This window comes from Lynx rufus, unplaced genomic scaffold (genome assembly GCF_022079265.1).
Source record: "Lynx rufus isolate CCGP_SWC_20201006 ecotype Redwood Valley unplaced genomic scaffold, mLynRuf1.p SCAF_5, whole genome shotgun sequence".
In the NCBI taxonomy this organism is placed as follows: domain Eukaryota; kingdom Metazoa; phylum Chordata; class Mammalia; order Carnivora; family Felidae; genus Lynx; species Lynx rufus.
Genome location: NW_025814867.1, coordinates 63,892,707 through 63,910,885, shown reverse-complemented (window position 1 = coordinate 63,910,885; position 18,179 = coordinate 63,892,707). Strand labels below are relative to the sequence as shown.

Genomic DNA, 18,179 nt, shown 5'->3' with positions numbered 1-18,179 from the left:
TTGTCCCCCTCCCTGTTTTTATATTATTTTTGTTTCCCTTCTCTTATGTTCATCTGTTCTGTGTCTTAAAGTGCTCATATGAGTGAAGTCATATGATATTTGTCTTTCTCTGACTAATTTCACTTAGCCTAATACCCTCTAGTTCCATTCCATCTTGTTGCAAGTGGCAAGATTTCATTCATTTTGATTGGCAAGTAATACTCCATTGCATATATATATATATATACCACGTCTTCTTTATCCATTCGTCCATCGATGGACATTTGGGCTCTTTCCATACTTTGGCTATTGTCAATAGTGCTGCTATAAACATTGGGGTGCATGTGCCCCTTTGAAACAGCACACCTGTATCCCTTGGATAAATACCTAGTAGTGCAATTGCTGAGTCATAGTGTAGTTCTATTTTTAATTTTTTGAGGAAACTCCATACTGTTTTCCAGAGTTTGCCTCATTTCTCCTCATTTCTTAGATGACAGAACTTAGGTTTACAAAGAGGGTAAGTAAATTGCCCCAAGGTCTATGTAGCTAGAAATGGTGGAACAATAATCTAACCAAGTTCTATGGGTCTTTTCCTCATCTCTGGCTAACGTGTGGATGACTGAAATTTAAATTCCAGTTCTGTGAATGAAATACCTAAAACAGTATCTGATACCATATAAGTACTCTCATGGTTGCTTTCTTTTCTAGTTAGCTATGTGCCCCAGTCCTGTATCTTTGACAGTTTGTGAGACAGCTGTCCCACTGAAGGAAGGTAAATTCAGTGTATCTGCTACCAAAACCACTATTCCTATCCCTGCTCTGCTTAGATTGCTCTTCCTCTCACCTTCGTGGTTTCTGTCCATGAAACTTTTATTCATTCTTATCTCTCAGGCTGGCTTATAACGCTGTCTTGGTTTAATCTTCCTTTGCTAACTTCATGTGGGCCCGTTCAGTGGAAGCCTAGATTTTGTAGTAGACTTCTACTTGACCTACCTCTCTCTCTCTTTCTTGAATCTCTGTTCATTCCATATGTTGCTGTTTGGATTAATTATTCTAAAAATACCCTTTTAACCACTTACCATCTTACTCATTTTCTAGAGCTCTTACTATGTGTCTGATACACAAAATTCTTTAATTAGACAGAATTTACTATATGCCAAATTATATACTAAATTGTGTGAATCCAGCAACTACTATTTCATGGACAGCTAATCAAAGAATCTCAGTTTACTCTCTTAATGCAAAGACATCTGTCTGTAGTCCAGTTGAGAAGATAAAACATACACAGTGAACAGAATTGGTGACCAAAAAGAATATTATAATGTTAGCTCAGAAAAATAACAAGATTTTCATGTATTTTGATAACTGAATACTATAATCTTTGGAAGTGAAAAGGGGTACTGTATATTTTCCCCCATAAGCCCATCTTTAAATTTAAAATAAAAAAGGTATTTTGGGGTAAATAAACCCACTTTGTATGATCACATTGATTTTATATATTTTTATGTGATTTCTGAAAAAGTTATAGTAATATTTTAATTGTGGCCTCTTAAATGTATAGTAGATATAAATGTGAAAACTAAAAATGTAAAAATAGTAAGAGAAAAAAGCTATAACTGTATAATACTAAAAAAGATAAACGAGGCCATATATGCAAGGGCATAACCACATAACAGAATTTTGATGGACTTGCCTGTATACATTTTTTTTTAAGATTCTCATTACAAAAAAAACATAAAAAACAAGGTAAAAATGCAAGTAACTAATTTGGGAAAAATATTTTATATATGATGAGAAAGAATTTAGTAGCCTTTAGAGAGGAAGAGTTTTTAGAAATAATAATAGAAATAATATGGTATAATAGAAGTAATATGGAACTAAAAGAAGGATTGAGTTAAGAATGAGGCAGCAATTAGCAAAGTAAGAATTATCAATTACCTGTAAAGATGTTCGTAAAATATAATCATACCAACAATATAAATGCAAAACAGAACAAGAATTAGATACCATTTTTTAAACTTATAGATTGGCAAAGATTTTTTTTAAATGATATGCCCAGAATGGACACTCATACCCCCTGCTTATGGAAATGAAGATTGGAGGCTGGTACTCTATCTTTACTCAAGGGCATTTGGGATACATACAGATAAGCATTCACACACACGCGCGCGCGTGCACACACACACACACGCGCGCACGCACGCACACACACACACACACACACACACACACATAGATATACAGGAAGGTATCCTAAATAAATATTTGGGTAACTGTATAAAGATGTATGTAGAAGGTAACCAATAGGGAAATCCTTAAGTAAATCCATTAAAGGACAGTGTGAAAGGACACATCAGCCAGTTAAAATGATGTAGATTTATATTTATAGTGCAAAAACATTAACTTATATAATGGGATTTTTTTAAAGCCTTTTAAAAATACTATGATTAGATAAAATACGTTTTCATTTTTGGGAAATAAAAAAGGAAGAAAAAGGAAATAAAAGAAAAAATGTATCTACTGTCTATTTAAATGATGGGGATGTCTAGGATACCAATGGTGTCGAAGATATTTGTATCTGGGTAGTAATTTCACTAATTTAACTTTTAAAACATTTTTTTTCTTTCTTATGTCTGCTTCTTTTTTCTTCCAAACTTTCTCTTACGTTGAACATCAGAGCCACTTCTGTTTCTTCTTTTTTTAATTGCTCCCCATTGGGCTGTCTTTGCTCCTCAAAGACAGTCAGCAATCTGAGGCAAGGACTGTGTTTGCATCTCTGTGGCCTCAGTGCCAGGAAGGTGCTGAGCATACGAGGCTGATAGAATAGTTGGACTGTAAATGAAAATGATTATTATTTCTACAGACCTGGTTGCTAATAATGTCGGTACAAAGCAGATGGCTGCAGGTACTTTGAGAGTTCATTTTATTTGTGGACTAAAAGTTCGACAGGAAGTGATAAGATGATTCCAGTAGGAATATCTCTGTGTTCCTAAAGGACTTCTACGTCATCAAGAATCTAGCTTTTTAGCAATGACCCCATATTGCCATAAGCTTCAGCAGATAACAAGTGGAGAATGATAGCTGTTTTAATGCTGTCTGCAGAGAGTTTTTTTGTTTGGTCAGGGCCCTGGTTCCAAATTAAACGAAAGCATTAATGTAGCTTTGGAACCACCACCTTCAGGAATCACTTGCAATAGTACAAGCTGAGTCACACCCAACTATTTATCACTTCTTTTGTGAGATGGGCCAGATAGGAGAGTTGGTTTTCTTGTGAGAGTGAATTGTTAAAATCTGGATGTTTATTTAGAAATTGGTTGAAAGAAAGAGAAGAGTGGTCAAGCAGGGATTCACTTATTTTTACCCTTTTCCTAATGCTGCAATTTTTTAAGTTGGAAACAAAATTAGTCGTCTTTTATTTTGCTGGATCCCCAGGAAGTTAATTGACTTTCCCAGGGCCTCAAAGCTCATTAATGGATGAATGCAGAGTCAGAATGCAGGCATCCTGAAATGTGACAATTTAGCTTGGCCTGAAGTTCTGTGAAAGGCACTGGAAGTTTGTTGTTATTGTTTTTAAATAAGCAGACCTGCAGTCCATTTTCCAATAGGCACTGGGAGAAAGCAGCAAGCCCGTTTGCATCTGCATGGCGTGAACAGGAGATTTCGTATTCTTGGGAATCAGTTGCTGCCTGCCAGTTCTCACCCTGGCCAGCTGCTCCTCCCACGAAGACAGCTGTGGTTGCTGGGAATCAAGAGTCTGCAAGTGTATATATTCATTTATTCAGTCACCTTTCATTTGTTCATCCTACAAATATATATCAAGCACTTGCTAGACAAAAGGGACTCTTGTAGACACTTAGAATATATCCGTGAACAAAACTAAAGAAAGCCCCTACTTACATGTAGCTTACACTCCTGCTACAGACCATAGAAAATAAATATAATTAGTAAGAAAAGTGTAGAGAGTGCTGGAAGCTGACAGGAGCCTAGTAGAGCAGGGAAAGGTTGATGGGGTTGCATTCAGAGGAAGTCCCATTGTAGAGGACTCAAGGAGGCGTGTTCCAAGCCTGGTGGTTTCCAAGAATAACAATGGGAGCAGTGTGATCAGAAACCTGGGAGATGAGACCTGGAGCCACATCATGCAGGGCCTTACTGACCATTGGAAAGATGTCAGCTTTTACTCTGAGTGAGGTGGGGGGGGGGCACTGGAGGGTTTTGAAAGTAGAGGAGGGATGGAATATGAGCCACGTAGTTAAGGGGTCTCTCCCATTTCTGGGTTGAGACTAGACCAGATGGAGGCCAGAGTAGAATCAGGGAGGCCAATTAGGAGACTGTTTTAGCAAGCGAATCCCCTTCCTGAGGTTGGCAAATAGTGGTCTCTCCCAAACCCAGGCCCCAAGGGAGGGCCAGGCCTTCACATTCCATTTGACCACCTGCAATTAAGTAGGACCCACATTCTGCTTGGAAGACAGAGGGCCTAGCAGGGACCATCCCCACTAGTAATCATCCATTAGCTTCTGTGTTACCGGGGAAAAAAATACCAAGCCATGAAATGCTTACGAGGATGAGGGCATCTTCTTTTTCTAGTTGTGCTCTTTCTATTTGGTAACAAACTCAGGGGGAACTTGGAAAAGTAAAGGCAGAATAGAAACATAATGGGAAATTAATACCAGAGTACAATGTTGGTGGGAACTTGGTTATAGAATATGATTGTGTATCATTATTCCAAGGGCTCCGACTCACTAAATTTGAGCCATTCTGTGTTAATAATAACAGTGGCAGATAATATTTATTGCTTGCTTCTCATATGCCAAATGTTATGGTTTTGGGTTTTTTGTTGTTTTGTTTTGTTTTGTTTTTTTTTTTTGCATTATCATATTATTTCATTAGATCTTTACAACTACTCTATACATTAGATCTATCATTATCCTCACTTTACCGATAAGGAAATTTGGCTCAGAGAAGTTAAGAAATTTACCCCAGGTCTTACAGCTGGTGAGTGATAAAGCCAGTGTGCTAGCTAACCCCAACCTCTCTTATGCTAGAATCAAGCCCTTGAGTTTTACATTCTTTTTTTTTAAGTTGTAAAAAATAATTCTGATATCAAAAGTTGGTGTTCCAAATAGGATTGATGCTTTGGGTTTAATTCATTTTGACTTCATCTTTAACCTCCATTCCTCAGTTCCCCAATTTTCAAAGAGGGTAGCAGGACCAGTTAGCTACTAATAAGACTGATGTGGAAGTCTAAGAAGTATGCCTTGAGGAGTACCTTAAGACTTTTGGGAATGTTTTAGCAAACAATTGCAAAGATCACAGATAGTTGACTCTTTGGACTAATGGCATTCTGTTAAGATTACATTTATATAAAAATGTTATTGTGAATTATATAGAGACGTAATCTGTAGCAACCAAAGCAGCACTTTTTTTTAGAGAGAGAGAGAGAGCACAAGTGTGAGTGGGGAGGGACAGCAAGTGAGAATCCCAAGCAGGCTTCATGCTGTCAGCACAAAGCCCAACTTAGGGCTCGAACTCATGAACCATGAGATCATGACCTGAGCCGAAATCAAGAGTCAGATGCTGAACTGACTGAGCCAATCAAGCTTCCAAAGCAGCACTTTCTAACACACATTCCCAGTATCCAGACGACAGGAAATATTCCCCAGTTATGTCTTTTGTTGTGGCTAGAGGTTTTGCACATATCCTACCAGCCAACACATGTGCTGTTTTAGGTGTCTGATTGAATTATAATCTGTGCGAATTCTATCAGTCTTGTTGTAGAGATAAACTCTTGTTTAGTACCAGCTCTTTGAGGAAATACAGCTACTTCTGATAATGGCTAAGTAATTCTCCTTTATCAACCGCTCAGGGCCTGAACCGGAAATCAAAAAAGGGAGCTCTTTCAATAAAGATTCTGATCTCTTGGAAACAAGCAAGCTCTGTCACACAGCACGGCTGTCTCATTCCACCTCATCTCAGTGATGAGAAGCTCTCCATTTTGCTGCACAGCATTCGAGCACTGGGACTGAGGGACAAGTACCATCTATTAGGGGTACTAATACTCTAACCTTAGAAGGCAAAATCATACATATTTTGCTGTCTTCTTATACTACCACAATCCCAGGACTAGAATATCTTATAAACAATGATAAATTTCTTTTTTTTTTTAAATAATATTGATTTTTTAGTAGAGGGAGAGAGAGAGAGAGAAAAAGGGAGGAGCAGAGAGAAAGGGAGACAGAGTACCCTAGCAGGCTCTGTACTGTCAGCACGCTCAGGGCTCAAACTCGGGGCTGGAATTCCCCAACGGTGAGATCATGACCTGAGCTGAAGACAGACTCTTAACTGACTGAGCCACCCAGGCACCCCAAAAGCAATAATATCCGATTAGTTTCCAAAATGTAAGGTGGTCAAGTAAGACAGCAGATTACTGTACTGAAATGTCTCAGTAAGCCATTCATTAGATTGCAACAGTGTAGCCTTGCAGAGCTAAGAGTTCAGAAACTATGTATGCATTGAGGGGACAAGCATTGCCACCGTTGGCTAAAACCTGATCTGGAATCCAGAGACCTGGGTTCTAGTATTGGCAGAGGCAGCATCTCTGACATCTGGTTTCTTCCATATAAAAATGGTAACTTTAGAGTAATAGGCCTGGGTTTTCAAACTGGCAGCCCAGAGGCTAAGTACTGTCTGGGTGAATGTATTTAGTTTTAGTCACATAAGATGGCGGTGTTTTAGTTATGGCAACATTAGAAAAAATCAATTTCTTGCAAAAGTCTGGATTCCTTAAAAAGTTTTGAAAACTAGGATGATTTGAAAATGTTGGGCCTGAAACCCCCAATAGCAGCAGTGTGTTATAACTGTTTGGGGAGCACACACCTGCTCCAATTTGTACCAGAAATTCCACCACTCCCAGGTGACTTCCATACATGGAAGTCATAAACTTCACATATTGATGTTAGTTGTCTAGCTCCTGCATAAGATCATCTGCAAATAAGATACTGAGATGAACCAATGAGAGATCCTTTCTAGAATGTGCAGTGATGTTGGCCACAACCTCCAGACCTAGGTCTGCTAGAGTTTACATTTGCTGTAGCATCTTGCCTGGCAAAAAGATCATGCCCATTGACATTTTTGGTTGTTTTAAGATATAAATATGAAATGCTGCAGATAACATTATTAAAAATTCAGCCACCTGTAGCTGAGTCCTTTGAATAATTAATATTTCTCCTTTTTGAGTTCTATGCATCAGAAATGAGGCTTTATTTTTCTTTTCTTTCCTTTTTTATTTTTTTTTTTGATTGTTTTAATCAGTATTTGTCACTTGTATAACTAAAGAACTCCTTTCTTCATATATATAGAGCCTAGGTCATTTGTCTGGAGAAGTAATTGAATCTTATTATTTGTGAGTAGAAAGTTTTGAAAGGCTAACTTTGGTAATTCTAGAAGGAGTGCCTGAAATATTAGGAGGAATGATTGTAAACAGGCTTCCAGTCTCAGAGCTGTCCTATTGCACGACCTATAGAGATAGGTTACTTAGTTACAAACACAGAGTTAAAGTCATACCTAATTTGATACTTTGCAACATGGCCTGAGATCAGCTGTAAAAGAGCCATTTTTATGAACCGATGGGTGATTCTGTGACAAGAATGTACAAATGATTTCTTCTTTTATCCCAATGAATTTCATTTGAAATGTGCTTAAACTTCTTTTCACCTGAGCAGAAGGAAGACTTATGTGTCCCCAGAGTTATTCTGCCACTGGTCTAAACAAACCTTCTGGTTCCTTTTCTAGATAAATTCTGAACCAAAGTCTGTGTCTCATTAACCTAAATGCTTCTCAAAATCCTCAACTATCAAGCTGCTTAATCATAAATCTTCTGAGGCTAGTATTTTCTCTTCTTTTCCTGTTTTTACTTGTCCGAAAGCTTGCTTTCCCATCCCCTCCCCAAATTCTTCTCTTTGGCTGTAACATTCTGACCAGCAGCATTGAGCATTTCTTAACAGCCTTAATAAGGTTAGTCTCTGTGAGCAGGATGGACACGTAATGGTTTACTCCTAACAGGAAAAATTCCCCAGCTGAGCTTGCATACATACTGAGAAACTTGAGCACCAGAAACCAAATACAAGATGCAACTAACTTTGCTTATTCCCTGAATGCTTCTATGCCAACTCTGAGGCTCTCTCTCCCTAGACATGGTGACCGTTGAGCCCTTGTAGTGGGCCTGTCCTTTACACAGGCTTCTTGTCGCTAAAAGTACCAGTTGGCTCCATATATTCAAACTCCCATTGTCGTTCTCAAGATATAAAGTCGTTCATTATCCAGAAACTATATTGACAAAGTTTGGGAGACTTCACGTCCTTGGGACTCAATTTTTTGTCTTTGCAAAACTTAGAATTTGTAATTCAAGCACTTGTTGTGAAGTCTAAAAAATATAATGTAGAAGTTAAAGGAATTTTACTTTTCAAATACATGCTAGCTTAAAAATGAATGCATTTCCAAATTTGAAATTCCCACCAGTTTTACTTTACTTTTCCATAAGTTGGCTTAGATGGTAAACACGTTCATATGTACACCTGCCAATTTCTGTACTTACATGCACATGTATCTTATATTGTGGGACTTTAAACTACCTCTGACAAGTGAGACAGCATTCTATAACAAAGTACTGGTTTTGTTTACACCTTCATAAATCATGCAGATGAGATCTGTGGCTATTCCCAGCCACACATGATAAAAATATCCTGTGCCTTTCTGATGTTTCTGGACCTTCAAGGTCAAGATGCTTATCCTCTGCAGAGCTGTGAATTCTTGGGTGCTTATCTTTCCTACCCATTTCTTAGAATGCCCCTTCAGTTGCTCAGTACAAACTTCTCTCATTTCAATTCTTTTTTTTTTTAAGTTTATTTATTTATTTTGAGAGAGAGAGAGAGAGAGGCAGAATCCCAAGCAGAGCCCGGTGCGGGTCTTGAACTCATGAACTATGAGATCCTGACCTGAGCCAAAATCAAGAGTCAGTCACTTAACTGGCTGAGCCACCCTGGTGCCCCAGAACTTCTCTCATTTTAGACAGACCTTAAGCATCCTACTCCCTCGTCTTCCTCTCCCTGCCTCTTTCTCCTCCTTTTACTATAAAAGAGAAGGATCTGTTAATAGTCAGTTATTCTTGTGAGTGACTGACTGGTGATATGTGAGGGGAACAAGTTGAGGTGTTTGGGGCTAGTGCCTGCAATTCTAAAATATCATAAAGCATTGTTTCTTATATAGGATCTTACAACCAGTTAACTAGCAGACCAGTGAATACTGTAGGGACCCCAGAAATCATCCTAAGCTTCTTAAGTTGGTTCTGAGGATAAACCTTTTAAAAGTATTTCAGAGGTGATTAGGATTGGAAAGTGCAGGTTAGAAGTGACCACAGGGGCGCGTGGGTGGCTCAGTTGGTTAAGCATCCAACTTCAGCTCAGGTCATGATCTCGCGTTCATGGGTTCAAGCCCCGCATCGGGCTCTGTGCTGACAGCTCAGAGCCTGGAGCCTGCTTCGGATTCTGTGTCTCCCTCTCTCTCTGCTCCTCCCCTGCTCATGCCCTGTCTCTCTCTGTCTCTCAAAAATAAAATAAAACATTAAAAAAAATTTTTTTAAAGAAGTGACCACAGCAGGTGACTCCATATTGAAGGCCCCTCCTGATGAGGTGAGCTCAGGGCTGGCTCAGGCAGTGCTTCTGAAATTCCTTCTGGGCTCAGCTGAGACCTAAGACCTTTTGCTTAAATATTGTCCTGGAGAGGGGAAGGCAGAGGAGGGCATAATAAGTGCCCCCTCCCCCCACAGCCTCTAAGAGAAAACAGAAATATAAGACAACTGACAAAAATACATGACAAACACCCATGTAAGTTGTGACATATGTTAGAACTTTGTTTTTTTGTTGTTGTTTTTTTTTAAAGGGCACCCGGGTGACTCGGTTGAACATCTGACATCGGCTTAGGTCATCATCTCATGGCTCATGGGTTCCAGCCCCACGTCGGGCTCTGTGCCAACAGCTCAGAGCCTGGAACCTGCCTTGGATTCAGTGTCTTCCTCTCTCTGCCCCTCCCCCCACTCTCACTCTGACTCTGTCTCAAAAATAAGTAAACATTAAAAACAAACTCTTTGTTTTTAAAAGTTAACCTTTTTAATGTCGATAACAATAACTACGTGTCCAAATCACCCAGGCAACACTTTCCCCCTTTTATTATTATTATTTTTTTAATGTTTTATTTATTTTTGAGAGAGAGTGACAGAGACAGAGTGAAAGCAGGGGATGGGCAGAGAGAAAGAGAGAGAGAGAGAGAGAGAGAGAAAATCCGAAGCAGATTCCAGGCTCCGAGCTGTCAGCACAGAGCCTGATGCAGGGCGTGAACTCATTAACTGTGAGATCATGACCTGAGCCAAAGTCAGAGGCTTAACTGACTGAGCCACCCAGGCACCCCAACCCCTTCCCTCTTAATTGGGTCTCGCTTCACCATATTGTTTCTTAAATATCTACTCAGTGACACGGTTCCAGGTCCAGGCCCCTTCCTGCCTGAGCTTAGTTCTGTTCTCCCCTTCAACCCAGCCTCTCTTCTCTTTTCCCAAGTGACACACAGGTGTATTCTATTTTCTGACCCAGTTATTTCGGTGGTGTGGAAAGAGCATTTCAAATGTACCATTCCTTCTAAACCTTTCCCTCTACCTCTTCAGCCTTAAATAAAAAGATCCGACATCCTGGAATGCACCACTGTTTTTTTCTTGCCATGTGATACAAGCTTAAAAAAAAAGCCATGTGTTCTTTGTGCTCTTTTGTTAATAGAGGTTATAGAAATGCATGTGCCCCATGTTCTGTCAGCCATTTGAAGTGGATCTTGGGAAGCTATTGATACCATCTTCCAAGCTGGCAACTCTTCCTGGTTGCTCGTTTTTAAAAATGCAGACAGACCAACAGATAAAAAGTAATAAGTATAGTTTAAGATTTGGGACTGCTAGGACCTTTACACTCATAAACACATTTAGTGTTCACACCAAACATTTTGTTTTACTTTATTTTATTTTGTTTTGTTTTGTTTTATTTTATTTTATTTTATTTTATTTTATTTTATTTTATTTTGTTTTGTTTTATTTTGTTTTATTTTATTTTATTTTATTTTATTTTATTTTATTTTATTTTATTTTATTTTATTTTATTTTATTGTTTTATGTTGTATTTTATAGTGATGGTGGTGGGGTGCTGAGCCCAGGGTGGTTAGAGAACATACATGCCCAGGGTCACATAACTAGTACTTGAGAGAACACCATTCTTTCAACACACTCTGCTTACTTAATGAGTAGGTATACCATGGATAAGGCTGCAGACCATCACTAAGCTTCATTTCTACGTGAATAAGGAAAAGGGAATTGAGGAAATGGCGTATTAATGAATCAGTAGCTGCAAATCACCAAGCCCAGCACCCGGCACATGGCAAATTCTCAGTTAATGTTAGCAAGTATGGTTGCCCCAGTGTCAACTCTTCAAGAACTTTCTTTGGGGGAAAATATTAATGATCCATTATTTCTTGCTTGTGAGATGTGAAGTTATTGACTTATTGCTGCTGGGCTTGGCATGTTGAGCCCTGTTTCTGTTTATTAATGTGATGAGGTTACTTGTGATGAGGGAGGGTCCCTGCTGCGTGGTGGCAGTAATTATCAGTGTCACTGTGTGGCTGCAGGAACCAGTTGCTAGCAAATGCTGGTTTCTTCCTTTCTTTCTCTTTTTTTTTTTAAGTCCCATTACATAATTTAACAATCATTTCATTCCATAGTGAGATGAAAAGAATTCAGCAGCCTTCAGCTAGAGCTGAATAGAGAAGCAAATTATAGAAATCACTGACATTAGTGCCTGGCTAGAGCAGGATTGTTTCCTACTGAATATTTGAAAGTATTTTGTCCAAACTAATTTTAAAAGACTAGAGTCACTGGGCTTCCACTGCTTTCCTTGGGAACTATAATTTCGTGGCCTAATAGAGCTCAGCAGTGGGACATTTTCTCCCGCTGATATGGGAGCAATGGAAGGATTCATAGGAGGTCTGGTCACTGTGTTTGTCAAAATGAGATTTGAGAAGAGAAAGGAGCACAAACATATTCAGCTCACTTGAGAAAATATTTCAACCCAAGGATGTTTCTTCAGTCTATCCTGCCACCATTGAACCATGGTTTGCTACACAATGGGATTTTTCTTTAACTTTGTATTGTAGAGAATCCCCCAAATACACAATAGTAAAGAGAACAATATAATGGACACTCGTATGCGCAACACTAGTCCCCAAACCATCAATCATTGACCAATCCTCCCCATTCATATGCTTACCCACTTCTTCCCTTCTATTATTTTGAAACGTATCTTCTCATTATATCTCTTTTTCTAAGTTCTGATAAAAAATATATAACACAAAATGTAACATTTTAACCATTTTAAAATATATAATTTAGTGGCATTAAGTACATAGTATTGTCCAACCATTACCACTATCTAGTTCCAGAACTTTGTCATGACTCCAAAAGGAAACCATTGGCAACCACTAATCTTTTTGTTTCTAGGGATTTGCCTATTCTGGATATTTCATATAAGTGGGTTTATACAATATAGAGCCTTTTTGGTCCTTCTCTCAATTAGTATAATCTTTTCAAGATTCAGCCATGTTGTATCAGGCATCAGTACTTCTTTCCTTTTCATAGCAAAATAATACTTTATTACAGGATATACCACATTTTGTTTATTCATCCAATGGTGGACATTTTGGTTACTTCCACCTTTTGTCTATTGTGAATAGTGCTGCTTTGGACATTCTGATGCAAGTTTTTGTTTGAATACTTGGTTTTCAATTCTTTTGAGTATATACCTAAAATTGGACTTACTAGGTCATATGGCAATTCTATGTTAACTTAATGTGTGTGGAACCATTAAACTGTTTGTGACTGCAACATTTTACATTCCCTCCAGCTGTATATGAGGGCTCCAATTTCTCACATCCTTGCCAACATTTGTTATTTTCTGGCTTATTAAAAAAATTATAACCATCTTAGTGGGTATAGAGTGGTATCTTATTGTTTTGATTTACAACTTCCTCATGACTGTTGATGATAAACATCTTGGCATGTGATTGCAGGTTATTTGTATATCTTCTTTGAAGAAATGTCTATTCAAGTGTTTTGCCCATTTTTAAATTATGTTGTTTATTTTTTTGTTGTTGATCTGTTCTTTATATATTCTGGATACTAGACTCTTATTAGATATATGATTTACAAATATTTTTCCCATTCTCGAGTTTTCTTTTCACTCTCTTGTTTATATCCTTTGATGCATAGAAGTTTTTAATTTTAATGTAATCCAATTTATCTGTGTTTTCTTTTGTTGTTTGTGCTTTTATTGTCATAGCTAGAAACCACTGCCAAGTCCAAGGTCATGGAAATTTACCCCTGTATTCTCTCCTCAGAGTTTTATAGTTTTAGTTCTTATATTTAGGTCTTTGATCCATTTTGAGATAATTTTTGTATAGTATGAGGTCAGGGTTCAACATCATTCTTTTACATGTGGATATTCAGTTGTCCCAGCAGCATTTATAGAAAAGACCATCATATCATTTTATCCATAATATTTCAGTATGTTTCACTAAAAGATAAGAATTTTTTACATAACAACAGTACCATTATCACACTTTAAAAAAACCCTCATATTTCCTTAGTATCATCAAATATCTAGTCTGTATGCAAAGCTTTAATTGCCTCAACAATTTTAACAGCTTTTTAAAAAAAATCATATTTAGATAAGTTGCATCCTTTGCACATTGTTGGTATATCTTTTTTAATGGTTTTAAGTCTATAGATATCCCCTCCATCTCCTTTTTTACCTTCTTGCAATTTATTTGTTAAAGCAAATGGGTCATTTGCCCTATGGAGTTTCCTATTCTAGGTTTTCTTGATTGTGTCCCCATGAGGTAACATGTTCCTCAGTACTCTGAATTTTTTTTGTAATTTGGCAGTTGGAACTAAACACTTGATCAGATTCTGGGTTTTTTGTTTGTTTGCTGTTGTTTGTTTTTGGCAAGGCTACTTCTTAGGTGATGTTGTTATTCTAATCAAGAGGCAAATCCTGTCTGGTTACTTCTTATTTATTTATTTATTTTAGTGTTAGCAGCCATTGATAATCAGTGCTTATTTTTTTTTATTTAGGGGCTATGAAATAGTAATATTCTAATTCTCTTCTGTCCTCTTCATTTATTGCATGGAATGCCTGCTGTTTATGAAAAGATAATTTACCTCTTAAGTACTTAATTATCCAGTGGTAAAACTTGTCTAAGATTGGCAGTAGAAACTCTTGATTCTTTCCCTTTATTTACCAGTCTCAAAATAAGACAGAGCCAGTTATATATATTCTTTTTGAGGGTTGTTTATTAATGCATTTAGTTAGGCATATTTAATGTGTTTCAAGCCGTTGCAGTTGTTACTTTTATTGATGCTCAAATCATCCCATAGTTGGCCAGTGAGAACCTCTTCAAGTTGATTCTTGAGTTCTTTCTAACATGATCTTGTGGTCTCCTATAGCTTCCTGGCTATCATATATGACAACTCTGCAACTCTTTTTGGGTTGCAGTGTGAGCTACTGTGGCACTTCTCAAATTTCCTTACAGAAACTTCTAATAGGTCTCTTTACTTCCCTTGGCAGTCTGGGGAAGATGGTAGCATTTCCTGCCATTTGTGGAATCATAAGACAAGTCCGAAGACGCACTGGAAACTCATTCATGAAACTCATTTCAGAGTTTTACTGAGTTTCTATTAGGCAACCATGGTGTTGATGTTGGGAATGGACATTTGGACAAAGCCAAAACCGTCAATGTGATTTCTCGTGGATCCATTTTAGTTCTGTTTCTAGTGTCTAGTCAGAGATTGATTGCTAGTTATTCTGAATTCTTTTCATATAATTACAAAAAATATATAAGTACTTAATAAGATGACATTTGTAGAAGACCTCTTTTAGTTTTAAGAAAAGGGAGAAAATATGGAAATGGATATGTTTCCTCAACCTAGAAAATGAGTGTAAAATCAGATGGATTGTTTTCCCTCTTCTAGTCTTTATTTCTCTATTAAATAAGGGAGAGGATTATTTTCTGCCTATTCGATAAAGTTGCTGAGTGCTGTAATGAGTTTATATTTATAGAGAACTTGAAGCTTTTTGGATGAAAGGTGCTAAATTAAGGCTTATTGTTTATCGAATTTATTTGATGTGTCTAACCTCCCGGGAGCATTTGCTGAAGTTAATTAAAAACAGATAGTCCCCACTCTGACAGCTTACAGTGCCACTTACAAACCAATAGCATAAACAGCCTACACTTTATTGTCCTAATGTTGGACTGCCTAGAAAACCATAGCTCTTTCAGACAGGAGAATGATCCGCTTTTGTAGGAGAGATGAGATCAATTGCTGGATAAAACTGCAGAGATATTCTCAAATACATCTGCCCTCGTTTTTAAAAATACTTAGAATATGGAGATTTTCCTCAGTTTCCAACTATAATTTTCAGATTGGAAAATTAAAAATAATCTTTCTTTTCCATCATTTTGGAAAGAAATTAAGATATAAGTTTATGTTTTATATATTGTCTTACGATCACTTGTTCCTTACAGGAATGGCATTCTAAAGCAGCCAACTGGAATCACTTATGCTGTCTTAACCCAGTGGAAGCTGTGAAGTATAACTATAATTATGGTATGTTTTCTTCCTTTGCCAGTTGGTGATGGAGTTTTGTGGTGCTGGCTCTGTCACTGACCTGATCAAGAACACAAAAGGTAACACGTTGAAGGAAGAGTGGATCGCGTACATCTGCAGGGAGATCTTACGAGTAAGTGACAACATGGAGTATCTTGGGAGGTGTTGAACTTTGTACCAACCTTCCACTGACATTCACAAAAGTATTGTAGACCTTTCTAAAGCTTTATTCTAACAATGATGGCAGTGGTGGTGGTTTTGTGGTCTGCTCCAATAGAAGGGAGAGTCATTCTGATCAGGCCATGTGAACTCTCATTTGGGGGATTAACATTGGTTGACTTTCCTTAACCATTTCCAATGGTGTTTTCAATTAGAAATATGATTTTAGATCATAGAGATAGGTTTCACTTAGGAAATGAATTTTTTAGAGCTTTTTCGATTACTTGAATTTTCCATTTATGAAAATAGTTGACGAATTGCATGACATTAACCATTCCAGCATTTATAACCTCATCTAACTGATCTTAAATGAAAAAAAAAAATCTTTGAGACGTTGTCACTTAAATCAATCAAAATATCTGGATAAGACTATGTATATTTGTCCAGTTTTGCCCACTAATCTCAGTCAGGCAATCTGGACAATAGTATCATATGTACTGAGCTCAATTCAGGAAGAAGGTAATTGGTCAGGGTTCAGTCAGACTAGTTTATTTATCTCTTGCTAGTAATATGGAGTCTATTGTACATTTACTGAGTATTATTACTAGATCTGCTTCACAATCATAATTTATTTATAAGCTCTGCCTTCTTAATCTAAGGAAATAAAAGTTAAAACTATTTTCATGATGTGCCCAAGATACACTTTTGAGAGACAGATTATGTGCTGTGAATGGATGGATGGGTGGGTGGATAGAAGGCATTAAGAAATTGAAACCACATTAGGAGAAAGAAAGAAAGAAAGAAAGAAAGAAAGAAAGAAAGAAAGAAGAAAAGAAGAAAGAAAATGGACCCATAAAAATAACATTTGTCATAGCATATACTTAGAAATAAATTTATAGAAAGATGTAAATGACTTCTACACTGTAAACTACAAAATATTAGAGAAATTAAAGAAGACTTTAATAAATGGAGGTATATACCGTTTCACAGATAAGAATATTGAATATTGTAAAGATGTTATTTCTTACCAGTTTGATCCGTGGTTTCACTGAACTCCCTATCAAAATTTCTCTAGGTGTATCTGTGGATATTTACAAGCTTTATTTTTTAAACAATTACTTATTTATTTTGAGAGAGAGAGAGAGACAGTGCAAGCAGGGAAGGTGCAGAGAGAGAGAGAGAATCCCAAATAAGGTCTGAGCTGTCAGTGCAGAGGCCAACGTGGGGCTCGAAACCACAAATCATGAGATCATGACCTGGGCCGAAATTAAGAGTCAGACGGTCAACTGACTGAGCCACCCAGGCACCCCTTGACAAGCTGAATTTTAAAACATTAAATGGAAATGCAAAGTGCCAAGAATAGCCAAGGCAATCTTGAAGAAGAAGAACAAAGCTGAACGAGTTATGGTGCCAGTTATCAAGACTTATTATAAAGCTACTGAGTAGATAAGACAGAATGAGGTATCGTCACACAAACACACAGATGGCCAAAGGAACAGGATAAATATCCAGAAACAGATGCACTTCATATGGACCCCTGATTTATGACAAAGGAAGTGCTGCAGTGCATGGGGGAAGGGTGCCCTTATCAGTAAATAGTGCTTGGTTAATTGAATAGTCGTGTGGAAACATGTAGCTTGATACCTACTTTATATCCTGCTTAAAAATTAATTCCAGCTGGATTAGAGACATAAAGGTGAAAAACACAAAAAATAAAGCTCTTAAGAGCAAACATAGGATAAACTCTCCATGGCTTGGGGTGGGCAAAAGAACACAAAACAAAATTTGAGCGGGATACAAGGAGGTATGGCTGCTGCTGTCCTTCAAATCTGACATTTATTTTCAAAGATCGAGGTGCCTTTTTGTCAACTTCATTTGAATTTCTGACTTACAATTTTACTCATTTAGAGAAAGCACGAAAGGTTATTTAGTCTTCGAGACCACCCAGTGGTGCCAAGAATCTGTTGGGTCTTCAGGGCTTGTTCTGCAATATACCTTTCTGTGCTGCTGAGGAATCCCAGCTGGGGAACCCTGGGGATCCACCATGTGCTCTCCAGGGTTCTGAAAACAGCAGGATCATCACCTGATGATTCTCCCTCAATGCTTGGGTAGATTGTGTGAAAACTGTTTTCTTCCTTCTTCCAATACGTTCTCCCAAAAGGTACTGGCATTTGAGATAAGGTGACTCATTGGAAGAGACACTCAATCACAAGAAGTTTCAGAGATAACCCTCCATGCATCATACGATGTCATAAAATATGGCATTTGGCTCACTTGTGTGCTCTGGTACCTGCTTCCA

At 37.7% G+C, this 18,179-nt stretch overlaps 1 protein-coding gene across 3 annotated transcripts in view; it reads left to right on the top strand.

The window, feature by feature from the left end:
* The window catches only part of TNIK (TRAF2 and NCK interacting kinase), a 395,341-nt gene that overhangs the window by 249,222 nt on the left and 127,940 nt on the right, over window positions 1-18,179 (top strand). For all 3 annotated transcript variants that reach the window (XM_047099965.1, XM_047099964.1, XM_047099963.1), the window contains exon 5: window positions 15,744-15,854. In XM_047099965.1, the coding sequence (XP_046955921.1) occupies window positions 15,744-15,854 (111 nt within the window). The remainder of the gene's footprint in view (window positions 1-15,743; window positions 15,855-18,179) is intronic.